This window comes from Syngnathoides biaculeatus, chromosome 12, assembly GCF_019802595.1.
Source record: "Syngnathoides biaculeatus isolate LvHL_M chromosome 12, ASM1980259v1, whole genome shotgun sequence".
In the NCBI taxonomy this organism is placed as follows: domain Eukaryota; kingdom Metazoa; phylum Chordata; class Actinopteri; order Syngnathiformes; family Syngnathidae; genus Syngnathoides; species Syngnathoides biaculeatus.
Window position 1 is genome coordinate 17,469,299 of NC_084651.1, and position 20,917 is coordinate 17,490,215.

The window sequence follows — 20,917 nt, forward strand, 5'->3', positions numbered from 1 at the left end:
TGTCTGATCTTTGTTTTCCATTTTCTTCCTCTCACGCCCACCTCTTCTCGTATAAAAAGTTGTATCGTAATCGCCTGACCACCTCGCCCCTGCCCCTCCCTCGCTCCCCCTGCCGCTCCGTGTCCCCTGAGGTCCACGCTGTCTCCTCTGAGTGGATCTCTCTGACCGTTGGAGGTGGAAGCCCACCTGCCGCCCCGACGCCCCCCTTGCCTCCTCTGCCTACTGTGTCTTACCGCTGCGGCGAGTACCTGCCCCCACCTTTTTCTGCCAGCCCTGTGCCTCCCATCACCGGCAGTCCTTACTGCATCTCCCCCATGACTTCGCCATCTGCCTCCCCTCTGCCACCGCCGTACCCACCGAGGCCCAACTCCGCCACTCCTTTCCTCACTTTTACTCCTCCTCAGGGGGAGGGGTTTCTGCTCTTCCCACCCTCATCACATCTGTCACGTAGCATGAGCCCCTGTGGTGGGCCAGTGTTGGAAGGCTGGCTTAGGGCAGAGGGTGAAGGTGCTGAGGGGAAAGGGGGCAGTAGCTGTACTGCCCAGGGGAACAGACAAAATAGCCCTGCAGAGGTACTTCCTGCATGGTGTGCCGTGATGTAGTTCAGGCTCACTCTGGGATCGTGTGACCCTTAACTTTTGTGTGCAGAAGCTGTGTCTAACATGAGTGTTTTGGCTATTTGTTTAGATTAGAAACCTTCTCACAAGCCTGTCGGATACAGAGCTGCATGTTGTGTGCAACTAACACACAAGCATTCATTCAGATTGACGTTTGTGTTTCTCGATTTTCGAGTTTCCAAAGATGTCAACATTGATTGCATCTTGTCGTGGATCTCAATCCGATCTTTGGTTTATTTTTAGTTAATTCACATTAGCTGTATTTGAATTAGTAATAGCATGGGATTTTTTTGTAACAAAAAGATGGATACGTGTAGAGATCTTTTCCCAAATACCGAAATCAATCTTGTCTTGTCATGTCAATTTTCGTGCAGCTTGTACGGAATGACGTTGATCATCACGGCCGGAACTCCAGAAGCCCCGTGATGCTGTTTGATATCCAAGATAACAACAACGTGAACTCATTTGCAGTAAGTGTCTTTACCATTCGTTGTTTTATTTGACTTCCGTCTAATTGAATTTCATGCAACTTTGAAATTTGACCTCATTGTCATTGCCTTTATTCAGCCACTGTATGATTTGGATAATCTATATTATTGCTCTCACTGCTACATCACATTAAAATGCAATGTTCAAGAGCTGCATCTACATCTTTTTTTAATCCTGCATGTATGTGTTCTCAATGTTTTGAAATAACTAATATTTCATTTTTCTTGTTCATGTACTCACACTGGTGTCTTACCTTTCCATGCTTTCCTTCTTGGTCTCCACCATCATCTGCTCCTCTGTGGCTTCTAACGGATCACTTCCCTTTCCTCCATTCTACTAACTGGGCCTGCCTTCCTCCCTCAATCCTCACCCCTCACTCTTTTAACCCCCTTCCTTTACTTCCCACCTGTCAACCAAAAACTCTACTGGGACTCACCTGCTTCTACTACTAGGAAGCAGTGTGTAATGAGATCTTGAATATAGCTGAGACCTCAGTGAGGTACTGCGGCACGTTGTCCCACCACCCTCTCAACGCACTTCATGGTCTGCACTCCCACCCCAATAAACAATCTCTCATCATTTCCCAGCAACCCCTGTCCCACAGCTGCAGCCCAGAGCCAAGCCGTCTCAACTGTGGAATGTAAGTAGCACCATGTCAATTTGGAATTCAGTTTGACACCATATGCTCAAAATTATCGCGACACGGTCATTGCAAACATAAGTGATCATGAAAGCATAAATGGGGATGCCTCCTTCACAAAGATAGCAGCATCCACTTTTAAAACAGAAGACTACATTTTTACTTAGTATTATATAAATATAGTATTTATCTATTTCGGGCGGTGCGGTGGATCAGCTTTGTAAAGCGTTGGCCTCACAGTTCTGAGGTCCCGGGTTCAATCCCGGACCATCCTGTGTGGAGTTTGCATGTTTTCCCCGTGCCCGCGTGGATTTTTCCTCCGGGCACTCCGGTTTCCTCCCACATCCCAAAAACATGCAACATTAATTGGACACTCTAAATTGCCCCAAGGTGTGACTGTGAGTGCGGCAGTTTGTCTCTATGTGCCCTGCAATTGACCCCTCCGTACAGGGCACTTAACCACTTCTCCTGAAGTTACGTCACCCCAAGCTTGCTAACCTCAGACAAACAATTAGCAAAAATGGCGTCGAAGGAAGAAAAGACGAAAGCGAAATTGTCCGATTTACCGGCAGATTTTTCACTCGCATTCTTACCAAATAGTGAAATATCGTTGAAGAGCAGACAGCAGGGCTTCAAGTATTTCAGCGAGGGGTATTTCAATGGTATTTACATGCATTTCGACGGAGAAACCATTGATATTAGCACGAGATCTTTCCGGAGTCAGAGGAAGACCGAGAAGCCACATAATATAATATATTATAACCCAAAGACGAATTCCTCATTGACAGTTTCCTATTTTCGTGTAACATATCACACTTGTGTGCAGAATCTATATATGTATCTGTATAGCCGTTTGTGAACCGCCGCATGAAGGAAAAGATGAAGGCGAGGCTTGATTTACGAGTTGTTCCTCTCGTTTTCTTTGTGTAACGTCACGCGCTCCCCTCAATAATTATTTTTGAATTAGTGCCGAACCTACGTAAGTCCCGACCGAGTACGAAAATCACTACTTTAATGTCCTCAAACATCCTTCCTTCAGTCTTGGTGTCTCGGTGCATGTGGAAGGCTTTTAGGACTCGCTAGTCCGGTTTAGCTTAGCTCGCTAGCCTCCAACCAAGAGACACGTTTGTGCAGTCAGGTCCTCGCAAAGTATCGCTCATCACAGATCAAGTGTGTCAATCATTCACACGGAGCTATGTTATGCAAGCGAAGAACTGCTAATTCATTTATATGAGACATGTATTGAAAATCAAATATAGGGCATACCTTCGTGCAAACATAGTCCGGTTTAGCTTAGCTCTCTAGCCGGCAACAAAGAGACACGTTTGTGCAGTCAGATCATCGCAAAATATCGCTCAAAACAGATCAAGTGTGTCAATCATTCACACGGAGCTATGTTATGCAAGCGAAGAACTGCTAATTCATTTATATGAGACATGTATTGAAAATCACATATAGGGCTTACCTTCGTGCAAACATATCTGTTCCGGTTGATTTTAGATGGATTCACTTGATCATGCCGTCTTCCACAAAGTTTGATCCATCGAAGACATTTTTCGTACTCGGTCTTCGGTTTTGGAAATGGTACGAATTGAACTCCACCAACTAGCCTTCAGGATACCTGTCGTCAGCATTACAAAGTCCGTGACTACACCTCTTAACCATATCTATTGTTAAAGAACCCAAATACGCGATAAAACGCTAACAAAAGCTATACTGGACCATGCAACGTTGTCTGAGGTAATAGCGGATGCCAACAAGAGGGCTGGTTTATGAAGATATCTGGCCTCTGATCGGTCAGCGACGCGGATGACGCAATTTCTACGGAGGGGTCAATTGGCTGGCAACCAGTTCAGGGTGTACCCCGCCTCCTGCTTGTTGACAGCTGGGATAGGCTCCAGCACTCCCCGCGACCCTCGTGAGGATAAGCGGCAAAAAAATAGATGGATATATTTCAAAGACCACGTGTGTGGAGGCAATATATGGCGTAAGCATGTATGGCTGCTAATTGAACACATTGTATGTAAATACAAAATAATACTGTGACTGCTGTCAGAAAATGCCACATTATGTATGCAGTATAGGTGTATATGTATGTACTGTATGTGGCTAAATATGTGTATGTATTCCAAAAAGTACATATTTGTGTGTACACGTGTGTAAAGTGCATGCTATATCCACTTATGCCATACAATGTATCATTAATTTGACTGAATCTTCCTCACTGGTCTCAAGATGTCTGTCCTGTCCATCGCATTTACCAGCGTGTCCTCTGCTTCGCTCCAGTTTCCAAGCTCTGTACAGTTACGCACCAGAGAACGAAGACGAGCTGGAGCTGCAGGAGGGAGATCTCATCAGCGTCATGGAGAAGTGTGATGATGGCTGGTTTGTTGGTATGTACATCAGGCCTCACATTCCTGATAAATACAGTCAGTCTCGTTGTGTCATAGAGTGTGTCCATGTCGGGCTTCTGATGAAAGAGTACTGAATCCTTGTAATGTGCAAGCTCAGGGGATTGATTCGTCAGTGCCTTATCATGCCATATTGGGTTACTTAAAACAAGCAGAGAATTAATCAAACCAGACACTACTCACGTCATGTATTCATACTATGTGTTCTGTGAGTGAACAAAGTCAAGATCTGATTTTTAATTCTCTCTCTTCCTTCAGGTACCTCAAAGAGGACAAATCAGTTTGGTACTTTCCCTGGGAATTACGTAAAGGAGGTGAATCCGTAACGTGAATGAACCTCAGCACACTTGCGTGTCAAACGATGGACATCAGGCATGGCCGAGTAGTCGTTTAGTCAAAATGATTGGTTCATTCTAAAGAATGTCAAATTGCACAATGAAGGTGTTTGTATACTCGATGCCCAAACCACAGCACGGTATCGACACGTATTTTATGTACGTGCTGGTCTCCACAAAGAATCTGCCACAAGAAATATTTTTTTACCCTGCAGATACAAGCTTCCAATCTGCTCCTGCCATTGACACTATGGGCTCTATTTTCACAGACGGCGCAACTGCGGCAGAGTGAAAATACAGGCATATTTGGATTTTTGTCCATGCGCAAGGCTCGCCGTGCATGTTAGCCAATTTTGCAAGCCGATCTATAACGAGCTCGTGGGACAGGGTCGTGTACTTTGATGTGCGCCCAGCACGTGTGATAATTTCGTTGCAGAAAGTAGGTCAAAACTTACGCTTGTTTGGACCATGTCTAAGTCAAGCGTAGTAAGTAGACCACTAGTCTTAATATTAATTTGGTTCGGACACAAGCAGACTGACTCTGACATCTGCAGACGTGTGGTGGGTGTCAGATGTAATTTATTCAAAAATATGTGAACAATGGGGATCGAACCCTCTGTAACATTGGAGCAAGCAGTTATTGGGCTTTTTGGGGAGATTTATGGCACGGCCTTTAAAGGGGATGAGAGGAGCTGCTTTGATTGGCGGCAAGTGAAGCCATCTGCGTTCATCGCCGACAATGGCGCTGAGCAAATTACGCAAAACCAGCCTGACTTGCCTCATCACAGATTTACGGCAGATTTACGCCGTTGATGAAAATAGAACCCTTCATGTTCATGTAGCACATCAGTCTAAATCCAGCGCACCAGATTATGAATGAAATACTAGATTTTATTACCTGAACTGGATTTTTTTTTTTAATTTATTTACCTTTTCAAGTCAAAAGTCAGCATTGGCTAGAACACAGTCAGTGCCATTTTTTTATTGGGTGGAATCTTAACGCAATCAATATTTTACACAATCTTTATCACACATCATGCAAATGCTTTGAATCTGCTGTTGTCTTCGATTTTTCTTTGCCCCCATGTTAATCACATACAAAGAAAGCACATGTTGGGCAGTGAAAAATCTCCTAATAGCAGAGGTAAACCATGTAAATAATGCACATTATTTCAGACACTTACTATTTTGTACCTCTTGTTGTAAAGCATTGCCATTAGTGTTTGCTGACACGTGACACCTTCAAGGTAGGTGGCGGTAAGCCCACCAAACTCAATGACCACAGGATTAATCATGAACCTTTTGGAGACGACAATAGTGATTTTTAAAGCATCGTGAGATTCAAACTACAGTACACCGTACTTGATAAGATCGTACGTTCTTGTTGTGCAAATGTGTACATCAATTTACAAAGCTTTTGAAATGTGGATACATATTTTCCTAACACCCAGCTTTCAGTTTCCAAAGTGATCTGACTAGTTAAGTCAGCATTAGTGCAAGATCCACAACAAAAGTAGTAAAAATCACCTATGAAATGTTGTCATCCAAAAGCCTGTGTATTATTTGTGATTCGCTCCTGTCCTGATTAATACCACAGTCCTAACAATGTAGCAAATGTCTCCATATTTGTCCTCCTCAAATTTGCTACCAACACTGAGATGTGCTCAACGAGTTGTATAGTAGAATATGAACATTCATATTCATTCTTAGCGCTTGTTGCTTCCGATATCTGTAGGGCAGTTCAAAAATATATCAATATTTATACTGTATGAGTGTTTAGGCGTAAATATCTAATCAAGCATCGCCAGACTATCGGTAGCCCTTCAGTATTATCCAGAGTATGGAAGGATATTGCATCGCAGCGTACTAGCTACATTTGTGCAGTGATGAGTGTTGTACAGTATGGTTGGATTGCATATTTAACAGGACCCTGTAGCAATGTTTCTTCCTTACAGTTGTCACGACGACGACAACACACTGTATTATGAGTGTGCCTGTGTAGCACTTATAGAATGTTCTGGTATTTCGTCACCTCACAAAAGCACGTTTTATTCTGCACAACTGGCCAATTTTTTTTTTTGTTTTGTTTTGTTTTTTGGGTTCTCATGTAACTTGAGCTCCTCATAGATGTTATGGGGTTTGTTGGGAGTCTGCGTGACTTCCATCTCTGTCCTATAACACAACTGCAGTGACATGGGTATAAAAACAAGTTTAACCTACAATGAATCGTTTGTGTCATAGTGTGTGTCAGATCACATCAAAGGATGTATGAATGTACGATATTTGAATGTGATGCAGTGTATAAAAATGTGTCGAAGGTTCATCTTGAGGTAACAGAGATAAGGATTGTAAATATGTAAAATAAGAAATAGTCTGCATATGATGAGAGCCTCTGATGGAGGTTTCAGTGTGCAGCGTTTTATCTACCTGAAGGATTTTGCCACAGTGTGGAACGTGACCGAGCACAGGAAGTTTGATGCATATGAACATTAGGCTGCCGTTTGTGAGCTCATAATGCCTTATGCTTGATGAAAAATCGTGCCTCATTTTCATTCATGAGTATTTTTCATGTATCCATGACATATTTATGTTGCCACGCTTACCCCATTTATTTCTCGTCTCGATGGTGGGAGTACATTCACTGCGACTCTTGTCAATTACTGTGCAAGTATCAAAAGTGTGATGTACTGCTTTCAGCTTAATGATTATGTTCAGCTACTACGGTTGAATTTGTTTGCAACACACAACCTGCAACAAGTTTGGTTTGTTTGCTTCAATTTGCAGTGTTGTTACGTTGAGAATATTAAAAAAAAGATACACTGCTGTGACTTTGGTATAATGCAGTATTTAATAAACCTTTGAAAACCATTTGTTTTGAATTATTGGAATGTCTGTAGATCCTTGTTGGAAAACAGTTTTTGGGCATGACACTTTAAAATTGCAATCATAGTCAGGAGTAGAGCAACCATTTCCATCGCTCCATTTTTCTTTAGCGCTTGTCCTCATCAGGGTCACAGGTGAGATGAAGCCTATGCTATCTGACTTTGACTAAGAGGCAAAGAAGAGCATTCACATTTAAACTCACATTCATAACCATCCATCCGTTTTCTGTACCGCTTGTCCTCACAAGTGTCACGTGTGTGCTAGAGCCTATCCCTGCTATCTTCAGGCAAGAGGCCCTGTACACCCCGAATTGGTCACCATTTATCTTTAATTAATAGCAAAGAGAATAGTTGATTGCAAATTCACTTATGTAAGCATTTATGTTAGGTTCATGTGAGATTTTCTGTACAGTATATTAAATTGACACTTTCCAAGTTCACAGAAGTTCAGAACTTTCATTTTGTTAGTAAACATACCCAAAAACGTCACTCAGTTAGCAGACTGGAGTTTTCTCACTCCACTTGCGCAGCAATCCTGGAAGGAATTCAAAATTTGGGAGTGGCACATTCCACATCCCGGGATTAAAGCTCTACCATAAATGGTAAACTTGCATGTAACGCAGGAGGGACGCCACCCACGGGCCAGTAAGGCCTGCTGCAAAACGCGGCTGAGATCATTGATGAGGAACAGAGTGATCACTCTCGAGTAGTTTCCTTACAATAGTTTACGTCATCACCGCGGGGGTGCAGGTGGACGTTGACTATTTCAGTCTAGGCTGGGAAAGACAAACAAGTCACGCAAAAAAAAACGAAACCAAAAAGTAAGTCAGCCACTACATTTGTCAGTCTCTTTCCCAGCGGGAATTTGTGCAAATAGAAGATCCTGGAGTTGTCCCTCAGCCAAATATGAGCAGCTTGACGAAGCTAACCGAGTCGTCCCACAAACCTGAGGCCCGCCCCTGTTCTTCCTCGAGCCCGCCCGGCCATTGGGCACCTCGCGGGTCATTAGAACCAACAAAGAGAGACAAACCCATCGGCTGACACTTTGAGCACGTCCATAGCCATTCGCAGGTAGTTATGCCTCTCCGGGTAGTTGTGCAAGGTCCTGGGCCCTGGGGGTTCAGGCTGGTTGGAGGAAAAGACTTCGAGCAGCCGCTGACTATTTCTCGGGTAAGTTTGGTTTGGATTTGCGAGTCACGAATTGAGTTCTTGTCGCGATTTAGCTTTCTACCGAGTCCACTCGAGAGTCATGTACTGTGCATAATTTGCTCAACTAGTTAACTAACACAAAGCTACCTGTGATGACGGGTCTATTGAGCTCAGTTTATTATTAGGCACTGTTAAGATTTTCTACCTAGCCGGGCATGTGCATTGTATAATGCTTTATGCAGTTGTTGTGTTTTTAATGAAGAAGTTATGTTTAGCACGTTCTAATGTTATTTGTAATGTCTTGGTTTGAAACTTCTTCAGTAGTCCATAAGCTCCTCAGGACCAGTTGAATGTGGTCAGTTGTTAATATATAAATTATTTCTTTTTTTTCTTTGCTTTGTGTACTACCTCATACAAGCACCCTTTACTATTATTTTGCATTTCTAATTTAGAAATTAGAAACAGTTCACAAAATATAACCGAACAAAGTAATGAACATACTTTTACTTAATATTTTATCCTCAGTCAAAACAGCATTTTTTTTTCTTAAAGTTTGGATTTTAAGTATATGTGTCTTATAATGTTGTGGCTTATGAGCTATGCAGCATATTTCCACTGATTCTGCTGATTTTTAGAAGACTAGCAGCTTCTATTTCTGCTTCTAATTGCACTGTCCTTCCCACCCATTAAACGTGATAACAAATTCCAGGGCTGGGCCAGAGTTTCTTGTCTTCAGGGCTTTTATTTTAAATAGTGTCTGCCCCCTTATGTAACTGCCTGTGTGTGAACCGTAAACAATAACACACATTCAGGTCAGGTTGTGATAGTCAGTAAACCAGAGAGGCAGCGTTTTGTTTTGTTTTGTTTTTGTTTTTTTTGTTTGTTTTTCGTGAAAGCTTGCACTGAATTTAGAGGGTTTTTTTTTTTCCTTTAAAAAAAAATAAATAAATAAACCTTCACTGTTCATTCCTTGTCTCTTGAGTGCAGGTGACTCCTGGAAGCAAAGCAGCCGAGGCCAACCTCTGTATTGGTGACGTGATCTTGGCTATTGATGGTGAAGCCACAGACAAAATGACTCACTTGGAAGCACAGAACAAAATTAAGGGGTGCATACAGGAGATGGCACTTTCCATAGACAGGTATGGGATTACGCCAGTCCGGCCTGCGCCAACTCATGCCTTTTTAAAACTTTACAACGAAGACAGCTCATTCCCAATCCAGATGTTAAGGCGATGACAATGTTTCATGCCTATGCATTGTTTTACGCAGCCCTTATCTTTTAACTCATCTGCATTACATTAGATTTGAGATGAACAATATATAGACCATATTATTGTTTCATAGACTTTTACCCCTCCCACAAATTTTGCCCATATCTGATCCTATTTCAACATACATAAACCTATTAAGGCACACTTTTTCAAATATTCTTTTGCACCAGTTTCACTTTTACGCTTGCACAGTTCTCCAAATAAGAGGTGGAGCTCGATGGCTCTTTAACTTTCCCAGTTGAAGTTTTGTGTAAAACCGACAAAAGGGAATTAATCATTGTATAATATATTTAAACACTAAATCATGTAATCTCGGTTTACCAAAGTCTGATTGTTTAACACTAACATGCAGTATACTGGCAAACTTTATAGGCTATTGAAAATTACTATATATGTGGGGATTCACTGGGCACGGTGGATCAGCTGATAAAAGCGTTGGCCTCACAATTCTGAGGACCTGGGTTCGTTCCCGGCCCCGCCTGTGTGGAGTTTGCATGTTCTCCCCGTACCTGCGTGGGTTTTCTCCGGGCACTCCGGTTTCCTCCCACATCGCAAAAACATGCAACATTAATTGGACACTCTATATTGCTCGTAGGTCTGATTGCGAGTGTGGCTGTTTGTCTCTATGTGCCCTGCGATTGGCTGGCAAACAGTTCAGGGTGTACCCCGCCTCCTGGCCGTTGACAGCTGGGATAGGCTCCAGCACTCCCCGTGACCCTTGTGAGGATAAGCGGCAAAGAAAATGGATGGAGGGTATTTACTATATTTATAAAACTTCCAGCCACTGCTTCTTTAATACACATGTAGGAGCAACAGTGCATCCAGCAGTACCGCCAGCCAAATTCTCTCTGCTCTCGAGGGAACGACAACTATTAATAGAGATTAGTTGGGAATCTTCTCCTTCTCTTCATCTGCCTCTTCATCTTACTTGTGCCGCGTCTTTTCCAATGGATCTAAGGGCCCTGTTTGTTGTAGTCAGTGCATGCATGCTGTGGCACTGAAGCCACGTAACACTAAATTCAGGCTTGCTTGTTTATAGTAAAGCCCCATGGTTACAAAACAAAATGCTTAAAACACATTACCACATTTAGTCAATGCCTGACACATTTAAGTCTAATTTAAGATAACTGTGCAATATTAAAAGTGGCCAAGCCAAAAATGATACAGGCAAGGAGCATGTTTCATTCAAAGGCACTTTAATTTTGTTGTCAATACAATGAAAACACCTAGAGACTTGGAATTGGATGACTATGGTAACTGACCTTTGCACTTAAAGAAATATTGTCATTCCCTTATGTTTCAGATCAGAGAATAAGTTGTGGTCGCCACTCACATCAGAAGAAGGAAAATCGCATCCCTACAAGATGAATCTTGCATCAGAGCCACGGGTGCGTGTCGTCAGACTCGACATCTAAACTGGAACAAGTAGAATGACTCATTTAGAGGGCAATCTCGTCAGATTTAACTTACCGGTAGTCGTACAGTTTTCTGCAAGTCTGAGCATTGTCCTCGCCGCACCCTTCCAGCCAACGATGAAGTCATTGTTTACTTCCCCAACAGGAGGTTTCCTAGACGACAGTAGTTTATCTGCCAAGCGCTGACGCAAGACTCAGTTCCTGTCTAGTGAGTGGAAAGCAAAGGCCAGTGGGATCTGTGGCAGGCTCTCCACAGGCCACAAAGTTTACAGTAGTTGCTCTACAGTTTTGTCACAAACACGCGTGTGGAATGCTTGAATGTGATGTGTCACTTGGATGCCATGGCACTGTTTTATTTGTTCAAATGATTATATCGTGAACTGCTTGAGCTGTGATTAAGCTTGCTGACAGCTTGTTTGTTGTGTTTGAAACATGAGGCCATCCGCACAAAAAAAGGAGCTTTCTTTTAGATCTGTTACAGACTTTTCTTGGTTAGTTTCACACAAACTTTAACATCATTACTGGATCTGTCTTTCGCAGGAAATGAAACAAATAGGCTCCGCCCACAACAGGAGTGCTCTGCCATTCTCCAGTTTTGGTTCCAAGGTTGTGACCAACCAGTACAACAACCCAGCTGGCCTCTACTCCTCAGAGAATATCAAGAACTTCAACTCGGCTGTGGACGAAGTCAAAACTTTGAAAACCACCAACGAGGCTGACAATGTGTAAGAATGAACTTGGGGGGAACGTTGGGGAAAGTTAAACCGTGACAGAGCAGACCTCAATATTGTCTGTTTGCAATATAGACTGCCACTTAGTACCTACAAAAAAATGTATTGTCTTTCAAACTTGAAATACCATATTAATTTAAACTAATCATACAAGGTGTTCACAAGATTAATTATTAACCCAGTTTGCAGGGCGGTGGACCCAATAAAGTTGAACACAGAGTGGTTCCAGGCGACCTCAGACTTGTTTGAATTTTTTTTTCCCAGCAAAAGAAATTATAACAATTGTGTACATTGGACCCCCACACACACTTTTTTTTTCAGATTTGTTTCCTTTTGTTTTTCTTTTTTTAATCTTTTCCAGTTTTAAAATACTTATTTATTTTTAAAAAATTTAAAGTTTTAAAATATTTATTTCCTTCTTTTTTCCGACCTAACCCCAAAAATGCTTCATGGCGATTTATACCTGCTTATTCAAGAATTGTGGGGTTTTTTTTTTTCCTGCCAATGTCATTTGCATCAATAATTAGTAGTCCAGTTGCTATCCCCACGGTACATAGGACAAGATAATATATTTCTGTATGTTTTGAACTCATTCAAAGGACTCTGGGTTGACTTGGGATTTAGTGTCTGGGTCAGTGATGATTCACAAATGCAAGAGCATCTCCAGCAACTTCAATGCAGTTTTAACACCTTTTGCGTCCAGTAATTTGCTTTTTTTACGTGAATGTGCTGCTTGTTTCTATGACAATCATTTCCCCCTCTACTTGAAATACAGTTTGCGCTTTAATTACAAACAGGCTTCATGTGACACATTATGTCAACACACGAAAAGTCTACTATTCTGCTCTGAAGAGGTCTTTAGTTTGTGGTTAATACAAACTTAGCAATCTATGAACCTTCTAGAGCTGCAGAGCCAACAAAGTCCACCAAGCGGCCGCCTATAGCAGCAGATTCAGAGGTTTACAAAATGCTGCAAGAGAACCAGGAGTCTGATGAGCCCCCTCGACAGTCAGCTTCCTTCAAAGTGCTTCAGGAGATTCTCGAGACTGGTACGGATCTAAGTTACTAATTTTTGTCCCATCATCCGATTGAATTTTGCAGTCTGTTTTGAACCAAAAAATGTCAGCAGGTTTTCACTTATTTGATTCCAAGTCATATTCTTCAGTGATGTAATAAGCAGGGATGAGAATTTTCCGCCAATCGGCGGATTTCCGACTTTTTCAGACCAAAATGACCATTCTCGAGATAAGTGCAAATCCGTTGAGAAAATTTCAGAGGGTAGAGTATCGTGCGCCTGCCTGTCGGTGGTGGGCTCCAAGCTGCAAGTTCAGCTTAGTGCTAGCACAAGCACGACTATCATATGCCGTTCTAACCTGCTCGGTAGTGTAAATATTTGCATTTTGCGACATAAACATTAAATCTTGTTTGCGGCAGATTACTCGATTGGACAACAGAGTTATACAGTATAACGATCCAATCGTGATAGTGGTTATTCGAGATTCACCATTGCCATGTACGTGTTCTCAGTTCTCAGAAATCGCAGTGTAACTTATGAGTTAGCCAAGTAATGGTGCGTGGGACTTAGCGCGAACTGAGCGACGGTGTGTTCAAAGTTTTATGATGGCGAAGATGTTAGAAAAAAAGGATGAAGATCAAGCGAGGGCAATTGACAAGGATGCTGGAATCAAAAACTCTTTCAGACGGGCATGTCTTGAAAAAAGTGTAACCGTGCCGATAGGACCGAAAACGTTATCAACATGTGGACGTTCCCGGCAAAGTGCGGTGCACTCTGTGTTCCAATAGGAGCAAAAAATATCCAGGAGGAAACTCAACCCCCCCTGAATAACGGGCTAGCACATGTACAGTCTATGATATTAAGTTGAGATCTGAATGTAAAACAACCCTAAAGTGTTGTTTGTGTATCTCTGTAGGAAATTCTGACAGACCATCAGGGTTCAGGAGTGTGAAAGCACCGACAACAAAGATTGGCTCCTCCGTTGGAAATCCTGAGAAGCTGCCTATCTGTGATAAATGTGGATCAGGGATTGTGTAAGTGTTTAGCCCTTTAAGTCTGTTTTTAATGCATGATTCAATTGAAGAGACCTTCTACTCATACCATAGCTGTTCTGGTCTTCTATTGTAGTGCCACCTTGTGGCACATTTCAACTGTGCTAATTCGCAATGGTATCGTCTTGGTGTAGATTATTTTCATTTCAGGAAGTCCAAGCAGTTGTTGTTAAGGCAAACATTTGGTTTCACTTTTAAGAGAAGGCTACCTCTCAGTGTAGCACTGATGCTGTCCATGAGGCTAAATTGAAATGAACCTTTCAAAAGGGTTCTAAAGGTGAAGTCAGGCACCCTAAGTAAAACAAAGAAAAATATTACTCCCTTTGGCACTGCAGGCCACTTACTTGTGTGTCACCAAACAAGCCAAGTGCTTTAGGACCCTTGCAACAAAATCTGAAAATGAGTCCCAATCCCGTGTTTGGGAAGGGCAACTCTAAAATATTAACCAAGAATCACTCCTTTAACGCTATGAAAGCTAAACTGATGTTAACATAGTATTATCATTGCGGAAAAACAGTAGAAGTCGACCTGGTCAAACAGCACCAAATCAGCGCTAACTTTGACTGCTGTAATTCATCTGTAGTGTTCATGCCACGTGCTTCCATTTCAAATGGAAAGTGTCACGGTGTATGTTGAATTGTTGACTTTTGTGCCTTAGGGGGATGGTGGTGAAGCTACGTGACAAGTTCCGACACCCTGAGTGCTACACCTGCACAGACTGCGACGTCAACCTGAAACAGAAGGGACATTTCTTTGTGGAAGAGCAGATTTACTGCGAGAAGCACGCTCGCGAGCGAATGACCCCGCCCGAGGGCTATGACGTGGTCACGGTCTTCCCCAAGTAGAGAGATCAAGAAGTTCAGCCTCAGACTGCACACTGGGTTGTTTTTTTTTTTTTTTTAAGACTGTGCAATACATTTCGCTTCTACTTTACACTCTTGTGTAGACACTGGCAGAGTGGACGGAAGATGTTGATTTGCACGTAAGTGCTTTGGCATTTGCAATACAAGGTAAACACTTCATACTTTCAGACTACAGTAAATTCATGTTTTGCCACTAATTTGAATGGTAATCAGGGCAGTATTCACAGGAAAAGAACCACTGAGTTTGTGGATGTTTGTTTAATGATACTTTTTTGAGCCCTCGTGAGAACAACGGACTGTCATGCTCGACAACACACAAAATGCATAATTTTTGTACTGTTTTTATTGAGAAGACCAACTATGATGCAATAATATGGCAAACACATTTTAATACCCATGCTAAATAAATGTTTTAATTTTAGATCTGGTGCCTATTTTCTAAATTTGATTGCCTCTGCAAAATGAAAGAGGCCTGTGAACTTAAATTACTCTAAGCGCTACATGTACAACAAGAGCAATCTATCTAAGAACTACTCATTTAAAGACAAAGTCACCTGTATTGTCCCAAAAAAATGAAACAATAAGGAGCTGCTTTTAATGTTTTTTATAAGTTAGGGTGAAAAGGAATTGACATTTTATTATTGCCAATCATATCCGAGTTCACTCTCGCAGGAGAGTAGCTTGGGGTAAAAGGTTATTGGGCCACAACAAGGCTGATCAGATGGTACCAAGTGGGCCTCAGCTGTGTGCTGACCAGTCCTGCTCAGGGCAGGCAGGTAGTCTGCCTTGTGTGCTTGCTGCTCTATACGCAGAGTCTCGGTCAGGGCCCAGATGTAGTTGTGGGCAAACCGCAGAGTTTCTATCTTGGTCATCTTGCCGTCCTCGGGCAGAGCTGGCAAGATGTTTCTGAGCGTGTTCAGAGCAGAATTGAGGTTGTGCATCCGGTGACGCTCCCTGTCATTGGCCTTCACCCTGCGCCTGCCCCGCAATGCAGAGTGCGGACATTTGGCTTGTTGCGTTTCGTTTCTCCTTACGTGTTCACTGCAGTCTTTTGAATGGTGGAAATTTGGGCTCCCGTGCATCACTGGCCTCCTGAGTGTGTGTGCGTCTCTTGGGGCAGACTTCTTTTTGGGAAACATCCTATTCCAAGAGAAAACATGTACTCCAAATTATGTCATAGATCATTTAATAATATCTATGGTACATGTAACAATATTGTGAACACATTCACAACGGGATACTTTATTCTTCTTACCTGCACAATCTAATTCAATGCAATAAAAAAAATCTGGAGAAATAATGTTTAGATACAATGATGTATTAAGTTGATCAATCAATACATTTCTGGCATCATCGATCAAACCTGACCAGTATCTTATTTCTGATGAACCCACGCATAGTGTCTATGATCAATGCATCCATGAGGAAAAAGACTTGCACGTACCTACGTGTGTCTCTTGACTGACGCAGCAGCAGGAGGCAGCTCGACTTGTGCGTCGTGGATGCGCGTCTCTGTCATTTTTATATGGCGTTTATCTTATCTTTTTGTGCGCCTGAATCAACAGCACGTGTCAGATAGCCAATCGGCTTTCAGGCAGCGCGTCTTGCACCCTCTCCCCATTTTTTATCAGCCCCAGCGTATCTCTTTGTGCGTTGTTGTGTTTTGAATGAGGGTAGCCAACACGGGGAAGTGACAAATATTTTTGACTTACCTGAAATGGAACGCACTTTATTAGACTTTCTATAAAACCTCCTCAACTTTGTGGGCGGGTAATGACACGGAGCTGTGATTTATGGCCATTTTCTCTTTTGTCCTCGCTGGACGGCCTCAAGTCTTATATGTTTTTAATTCACCATTTTGAAAAATACAAAACAGGCAAGTTGTGTGTTCAACGTTCTGGTCAGCTGAGACGTTCCATGAGCCAGCAGTTTTGAAATAATTATCATTGTTTCTCACTATAGACAATTTTTAATGTGGAGTTCAGTTACAACGGGATATTCTTGTTTAATTTGCTCCTATTTAAACCTGTTTATGCATAAACTCTCTTATATTCATATGGCATCAGGCTTGACGATCATTCCGTGTGATGGCCCCTTTTACGCACTCGTCGGTGGAACAGCAGCAATGTCTGCAGTCAGTCGGAGCAGCAAAAGAACTAACTTTCTTTAAAAAAAGAAAAGAAAAGAAGAAGGAATACGCCTATATGAAGGATATTGACAAAACGCATCGAAACACAGACGGTTTTGAAAATACATTTGAGTAGAATATGCACATGCAATACGCGTATTTTACATGCGCACAACCTCTCTTGATTTGCACGAGACGATAATTCTCCGATACTTCCTTGCCTGAGATTTATGCAATTTTAAGGACAATCCAATGATGTATATCCACACTATTAATTTTCCCGTGTCTATTCCTCCAACAGTTTGAGCCTTTATGATGCGTCAACGGGCTAACCGGAAGATATCGTCACACATCTTTATAACTAATTCTGTTTAATTTGACCCAACTCAAAGGCCTGCAAGCTATGTCAATATCTGTCCCTTACTTGTAATCTTAAAGGGGTGGGGAGGGGGGACGTCAACATGGCCAGTTTAAGGATAAAAAGCTCCTTAAATTTCTGTGCAAATATGTGTTTTGTGAAGAATCGGATCCCCATATGCTTCCAATAAAGTGGACAAATACACTGGCAAGACATATGACACGTTGACTTGCTGTTGTAAAAGGTACGAAGAAGTAGAAAATAAAGCAAATAGCGCACTTTACGAATAATCAAAGATGTCATATCCATTTTGGCATATGACAGGCAGGTGCTGGTTTAAAGCAGTCGTCTTTGCTTTTTTTTTTTTTTTTTTTTTATTTCCAGTGCGTTGTATTATCATGTTTGTTATGCAAAGTGTAGGCAAACATAAGCGCTCATATAAGCAGGTATGACGGCAGAGTTGGTACGAAAAGTAATTGAAGAATATTTAACAAAGCAAACGACCAAGCTTCGGAGCAGGTGATACCTGCAGGATGCGCCTGGTTTTTCCTCTCGACTACTTCACGCTCTCCTTTGCTTATTTATTAAACCAAATCTATTTATTATTTTAGCAAACAGAGGTACCAGGTGGGGCTTTATTTTCGTCTTCAGCTTTTTGTTTGAAGGACGTTTTGAGAAGGCCAATCGAAGACCAACAACTCGCTGACCAGATTGTTATCAGGGACGCCATACAATGCGCCCCCCTCCTCTCGCTCCTTCTGCCAAAGAGCTGCCGGGAGAGAGAAAGGGGAAAGGAAACTTCTTCAAGAAAGGGAAAACATCTTAAAAACATTTAATTGCAACCCTGATGCCATATGCACAGCTCTTGTGGAAGCCCTCAACAATGTGACTGTCCTTTACAAAATATGGAGTGCGCCTTTGGAGCTGTGTGCGCTTTTGGAGGGGTGCGCGCGTCGTGACCGGAATGACCCTGAACGCACTTTACACAAAAACGAATTCACTTTTAATGTGCTTCCGAGTTTCCTTTCACAAGCAATACATTGTACATCTCACCTCAGCTTTTGAAGCCAGTGTACACCAATTACAGAGGAATAGCTGTCCTTGGAGACGGTTTGTCTTTTCGTTTTTTTTTCTCTCTGTCTTGTGTGTTTTTTATGTGGGTGGGGTTGGGGGGGTCAAGCTTAAGGACACGTGCAACTACGAGTGCACAAAGGTTCTCCTTGGTCTTGTTGCGTCTTGACCAATTGCTAATGTGTTTCTTGATGGATTTGAGTGGTGCATAAAAGACCAAATGTGCTGTTCACATCATTAAGGAACGCAATAAACGTGCACTCCAGAATGTCATTCCGAAACGAGCCCTCCGGGTAATACAGAAACTGAGAGGCATAATGAGCATTATTTTGTTGAAATAATATCTTCCTGGCAGTTTCAATGAAAACAAAGTTTGTATCCTAAAAGGTAGGATTTTGGCTGCAGCTCTTTTACTGTATCAATAAACTGTGAAATAATAATAATAATATTTATCCACACCTTTCAGGGCTCTCAAGGTCACTGTACAAACATCTAGCAGAAAAAAAAAACAAATACCATGCATGACAGCATGAAGGGGGTCAGCAAGATACAGCACAGCATGATTATTGATGGTTTTGAAGATGCGGCGGCACAGTGGATCAGTTGGTAAAGCGTTGGCCTCCCAGTTCTGAGGTCCTGGGTCCAATCCTAGACCCGCCTGTGTGGAGTTTGCATGTTCTCCCCGTGCCTGCGTGAGTTTCCTCCGGGCACTCCAGTTTCCTCCCACATTCCAAAAACATGCAACATTAATTGGACAATCTAAATTGCCCCAAGGTGTGATTGTGAGTGTGTCTGTCTCAATGTGCCTTGCGATTGAGCTGGCAACCAGTTCAGGGTGTACCCTGCCTCCTGCCCGTTGACAGCTGGGATAGGCTCCAGCACTCCCTGCGACCCTTGTGAGGATAAGCGGGAAAGAAAATGGATGGATGGAGGTCATAATGCGACATTTGGAAAGCCAGCCTGCGGAGATGTTGCAGGGCTGTAGTGGAGTGAGCAGTAGGTCTCCTTGTGATAATACAGATCTGGAGAAGCTGGAGTTTTTATAGTAACTTGTAAGGGAGACCAAACAGGAGCGAGTTGCAGTTGTTGTTTACCTGTGCTTGGAAAGACAGTGTGCTGTAATCCAGCCACTTAACCTGAGCGGAGGGGAAACTGAAAGCATCAAGTGCAATGGAAAGTGTACATTTGGTCATACTCACAACAAAATTTTCAGAACTCTTTGGCAAATGTAGATGACTGCAAGTTACATTGTAACTAACTGTCATACAAGTGGAAAAACAAGTCAATCGGTCTAATATAAGTACATTGTCATGGGATGAACTACTGAACCAGGGAGTTCATTTATGCCACAACAGCAGAAAGTTATGGGAGATAAAATATGACATGGATGTAAATAAATGGAGCTCATTGCATCATGGGAATTTATTTATGATTGACGAGATGTCTCGCCATCAGCGAGTGAGTAAGAACCATGAACTTTATGATTATGAAAACACTGAACAGAGGTGATCTTTCCAAGAAGTGTTTTGCTGACCAAAGTTATTCCAAGAGTGGCATCCAAAAGGTCGCAAAAGTCCTTACAACATCCAAGGAACTCCAGGCCTCATTTGCCTCAGTTAAGGTTCATTGTTCAAGGTCCTCATGACACAATAAGGAAGAGATTGGGTAAGAATGGACAGAGTTCCAAGACAAAAAAACACTGGTGAGCAGTAAGAATCTCAATTTTCCAAGAAGACATCTTGGTGATCCCCAAGACTTACATAGAAAGTACTCTGACGGGACTAAAGTTGAAATTTTTACAAGGTATCTTTCCCAATAAATCTGGTGTAAAAGTAACACAGCATTTCTGAAAAAGAACAACCTACTATCATACCTGGGTCTGTTTTTTTTTTTTTTTTTGATCCAGGACCTGGACCAGGACCTGCTTTGAAAAATGTAACTGCTGGCTACAAAAAATCCTGAAGGAGAATGTCCAGCCAACTGTTTGTGACTTGAAATTGGAACAAACTTTGGTTTTGCAGCAGGACGATGATCCAAAACACATCAAGTCCAACTCTGAATGGCTGAAGAAAGACAAAATGAAATCGCAAAACTTTTACGATGCTGTTGCATGACCTTAAGAGGGTGGTCCATACTTGAATACCTTCCAGTGTGACTGAATTACAACAGTTCTGCAAAGATAAGTGGGGTATAATTCCGCCCCAGTTATGGCAAATGTTGGTTGCAGTTTTTGCTGTGTAGTCATTTTTTGCACACAGGGCTATGTTGGTTTGGATTTTATTTATTTATTTTTTTTTTTTACCTCCTGTGATATTAAAAACCTTCATTTAAAATCAGCATTGTGTTTACTCGTGTTGTCTTTGACTAACTTTTAAATGTGTTTGGTGATGGGAAACATTTCAGTGTGATAAAGAATCAGAAGGGGTTAACAATTTTTTCACAGCATTTTATGTCTTCTTTCACTCACTTTGATCCAACCATTTATTTACC

General features: G+C 42.1%; 3 protein-coding genes and 1 long non-coding RNA gene across 10 annotated transcripts in view; 3 read left to right on the forward strand and 1 right to left on the reverse strand.

Moving 5' to 3' along the window:
* LOC133509512 (sorbin and SH3 domain-containing protein 1) overlaps positions 1 to 4,553 on the forward strand; it is a 45,633-nt gene extending 41,080 nt beyond the window's left edge. For 3 of the 7 annotated variants that reach the window (XM_061836584.1, XM_061836582.1, XM_061836583.1), the window contains 5 exons: positions 60 to 572; positions 992 to 1,087; positions 1,694 to 1,746; positions 4,033 to 4,139; positions 4,416 to 4,531. In XM_061836584.1, coding sequence (XP_061692568.1) covers positions 60 to 572; positions 992 to 1,087; positions 1,694 to 1,746; positions 4,033 to 4,139; positions 4,416 to 4,483 — 837 coding nt within the window. In that variant the 3' untranslated portion in view covers positions 4,484 to 4,531. Of the gene's footprint in view, positions 1 to 59; positions 573 to 991; positions 1,088 to 1,693; positions 1,747 to 4,032; positions 4,140 to 4,415 lie in introns of all 7 variants that reach the window. The other 4 variants (XM_061836586.1, XM_061836580.1, XM_061836585.1 and 1 more) reach the window with 3 other exon arrangements.
* A 3,612-nt stretch (positions 4,554 to 8,165) lies between these two features.
* On the forward strand, positions 8,166 to 15,291 carry pdlim1 (PDZ and LIM domain 1 (elfin)). The gene is made up of 7 exons (XM_061836731.1): positions 8,166 to 8,544; positions 9,511 to 9,662; positions 11,098 to 11,182; positions 11,750 to 11,934; positions 12,844 to 12,989; positions 13,872 to 13,989; positions 14,666 to 15,291. The coding sequence occupies exons 1-7, from the start codon at positions 8,452 to 8,454 to the stop codon at positions 14,850 to 14,852; spliced, it is 966 nt and encodes a 321-aa protein (XP_061692715.1). The 5' UTR covers positions 8,166 to 8,451; the 3' UTR covers positions 14,853 to 15,291.
* A 146-nt stretch (positions 15,292 to 15,437) lies between these two features.
* neurog3 (neurogenin 3) lies at positions 15,438 to 18,480 on the reverse strand. Its single transcript, XM_061836732.1, has 2 exons — positions 18,410 to 18,480; positions 15,438 to 16,010 (listed from the first exon to the last, which is right to left on the reverse strand). The coding sequence occupies exon 2, from the start codon at positions 16,007 to 16,009 to the stop codon at positions 15,509 to 15,511; it is 501 nt and encodes a 166-aa protein (XP_061692716.1). The 5' UTR covers position 16,010; positions 18,410 to 18,480; the 3' UTR covers positions 15,438 to 15,508.
* Positions 18,481 to 18,747: 267 nt separating this feature from the next.
* Positions 18,748 to 20,671, forward strand: LOC133510043 (uncharacterized). Its single transcript, XR_009797502.1, has 3 exons — positions 18,748 to 18,814; positions 18,894 to 20,230; positions 20,334 to 20,671. It is a non-coding gene; the product is annotated as an uncharacterized LOC133510043 (long non-coding RNA).
* The last annotated feature ends 246 nt before the right edge of the window (positions 20,672 to 20,917 follow it).

What these genes read in the sequence shown, in the direction of transcription:
- pdlim1 (XM_061836731.1), top strand. Translation starts at nt 8,452, where the DNA reads ATGCCTCTCCGGGTAGTTGTGCAAGGTCCTGGGCCCTGGGGGTTCAGG. An exon ending in ACCAACGAGGCTGACAATGT is followed by an intron (nt 11,935 to 12,843) that starts GTAAGAATGAAC and finishes TGAACCTTCTAG; the next exon opens with AGCTGCAGAGCCAACAAAGT. An exon ending in TCAGGAGATTCTCGAGACTG is followed by an intron (nt 12,990 to 13,871) that starts GTACGGATCTAA and finishes GTATCTCTGTAG; the next exon opens with GAAATTCTGACAGACCATCA.
- neurog3 (XM_061836732.1), bottom strand. Translation starts at nt 16,009, where the DNA reads ATGTTTCCCAAAAAGAAGTCTGCCCCAAGAGACGCACACACACTCAGG.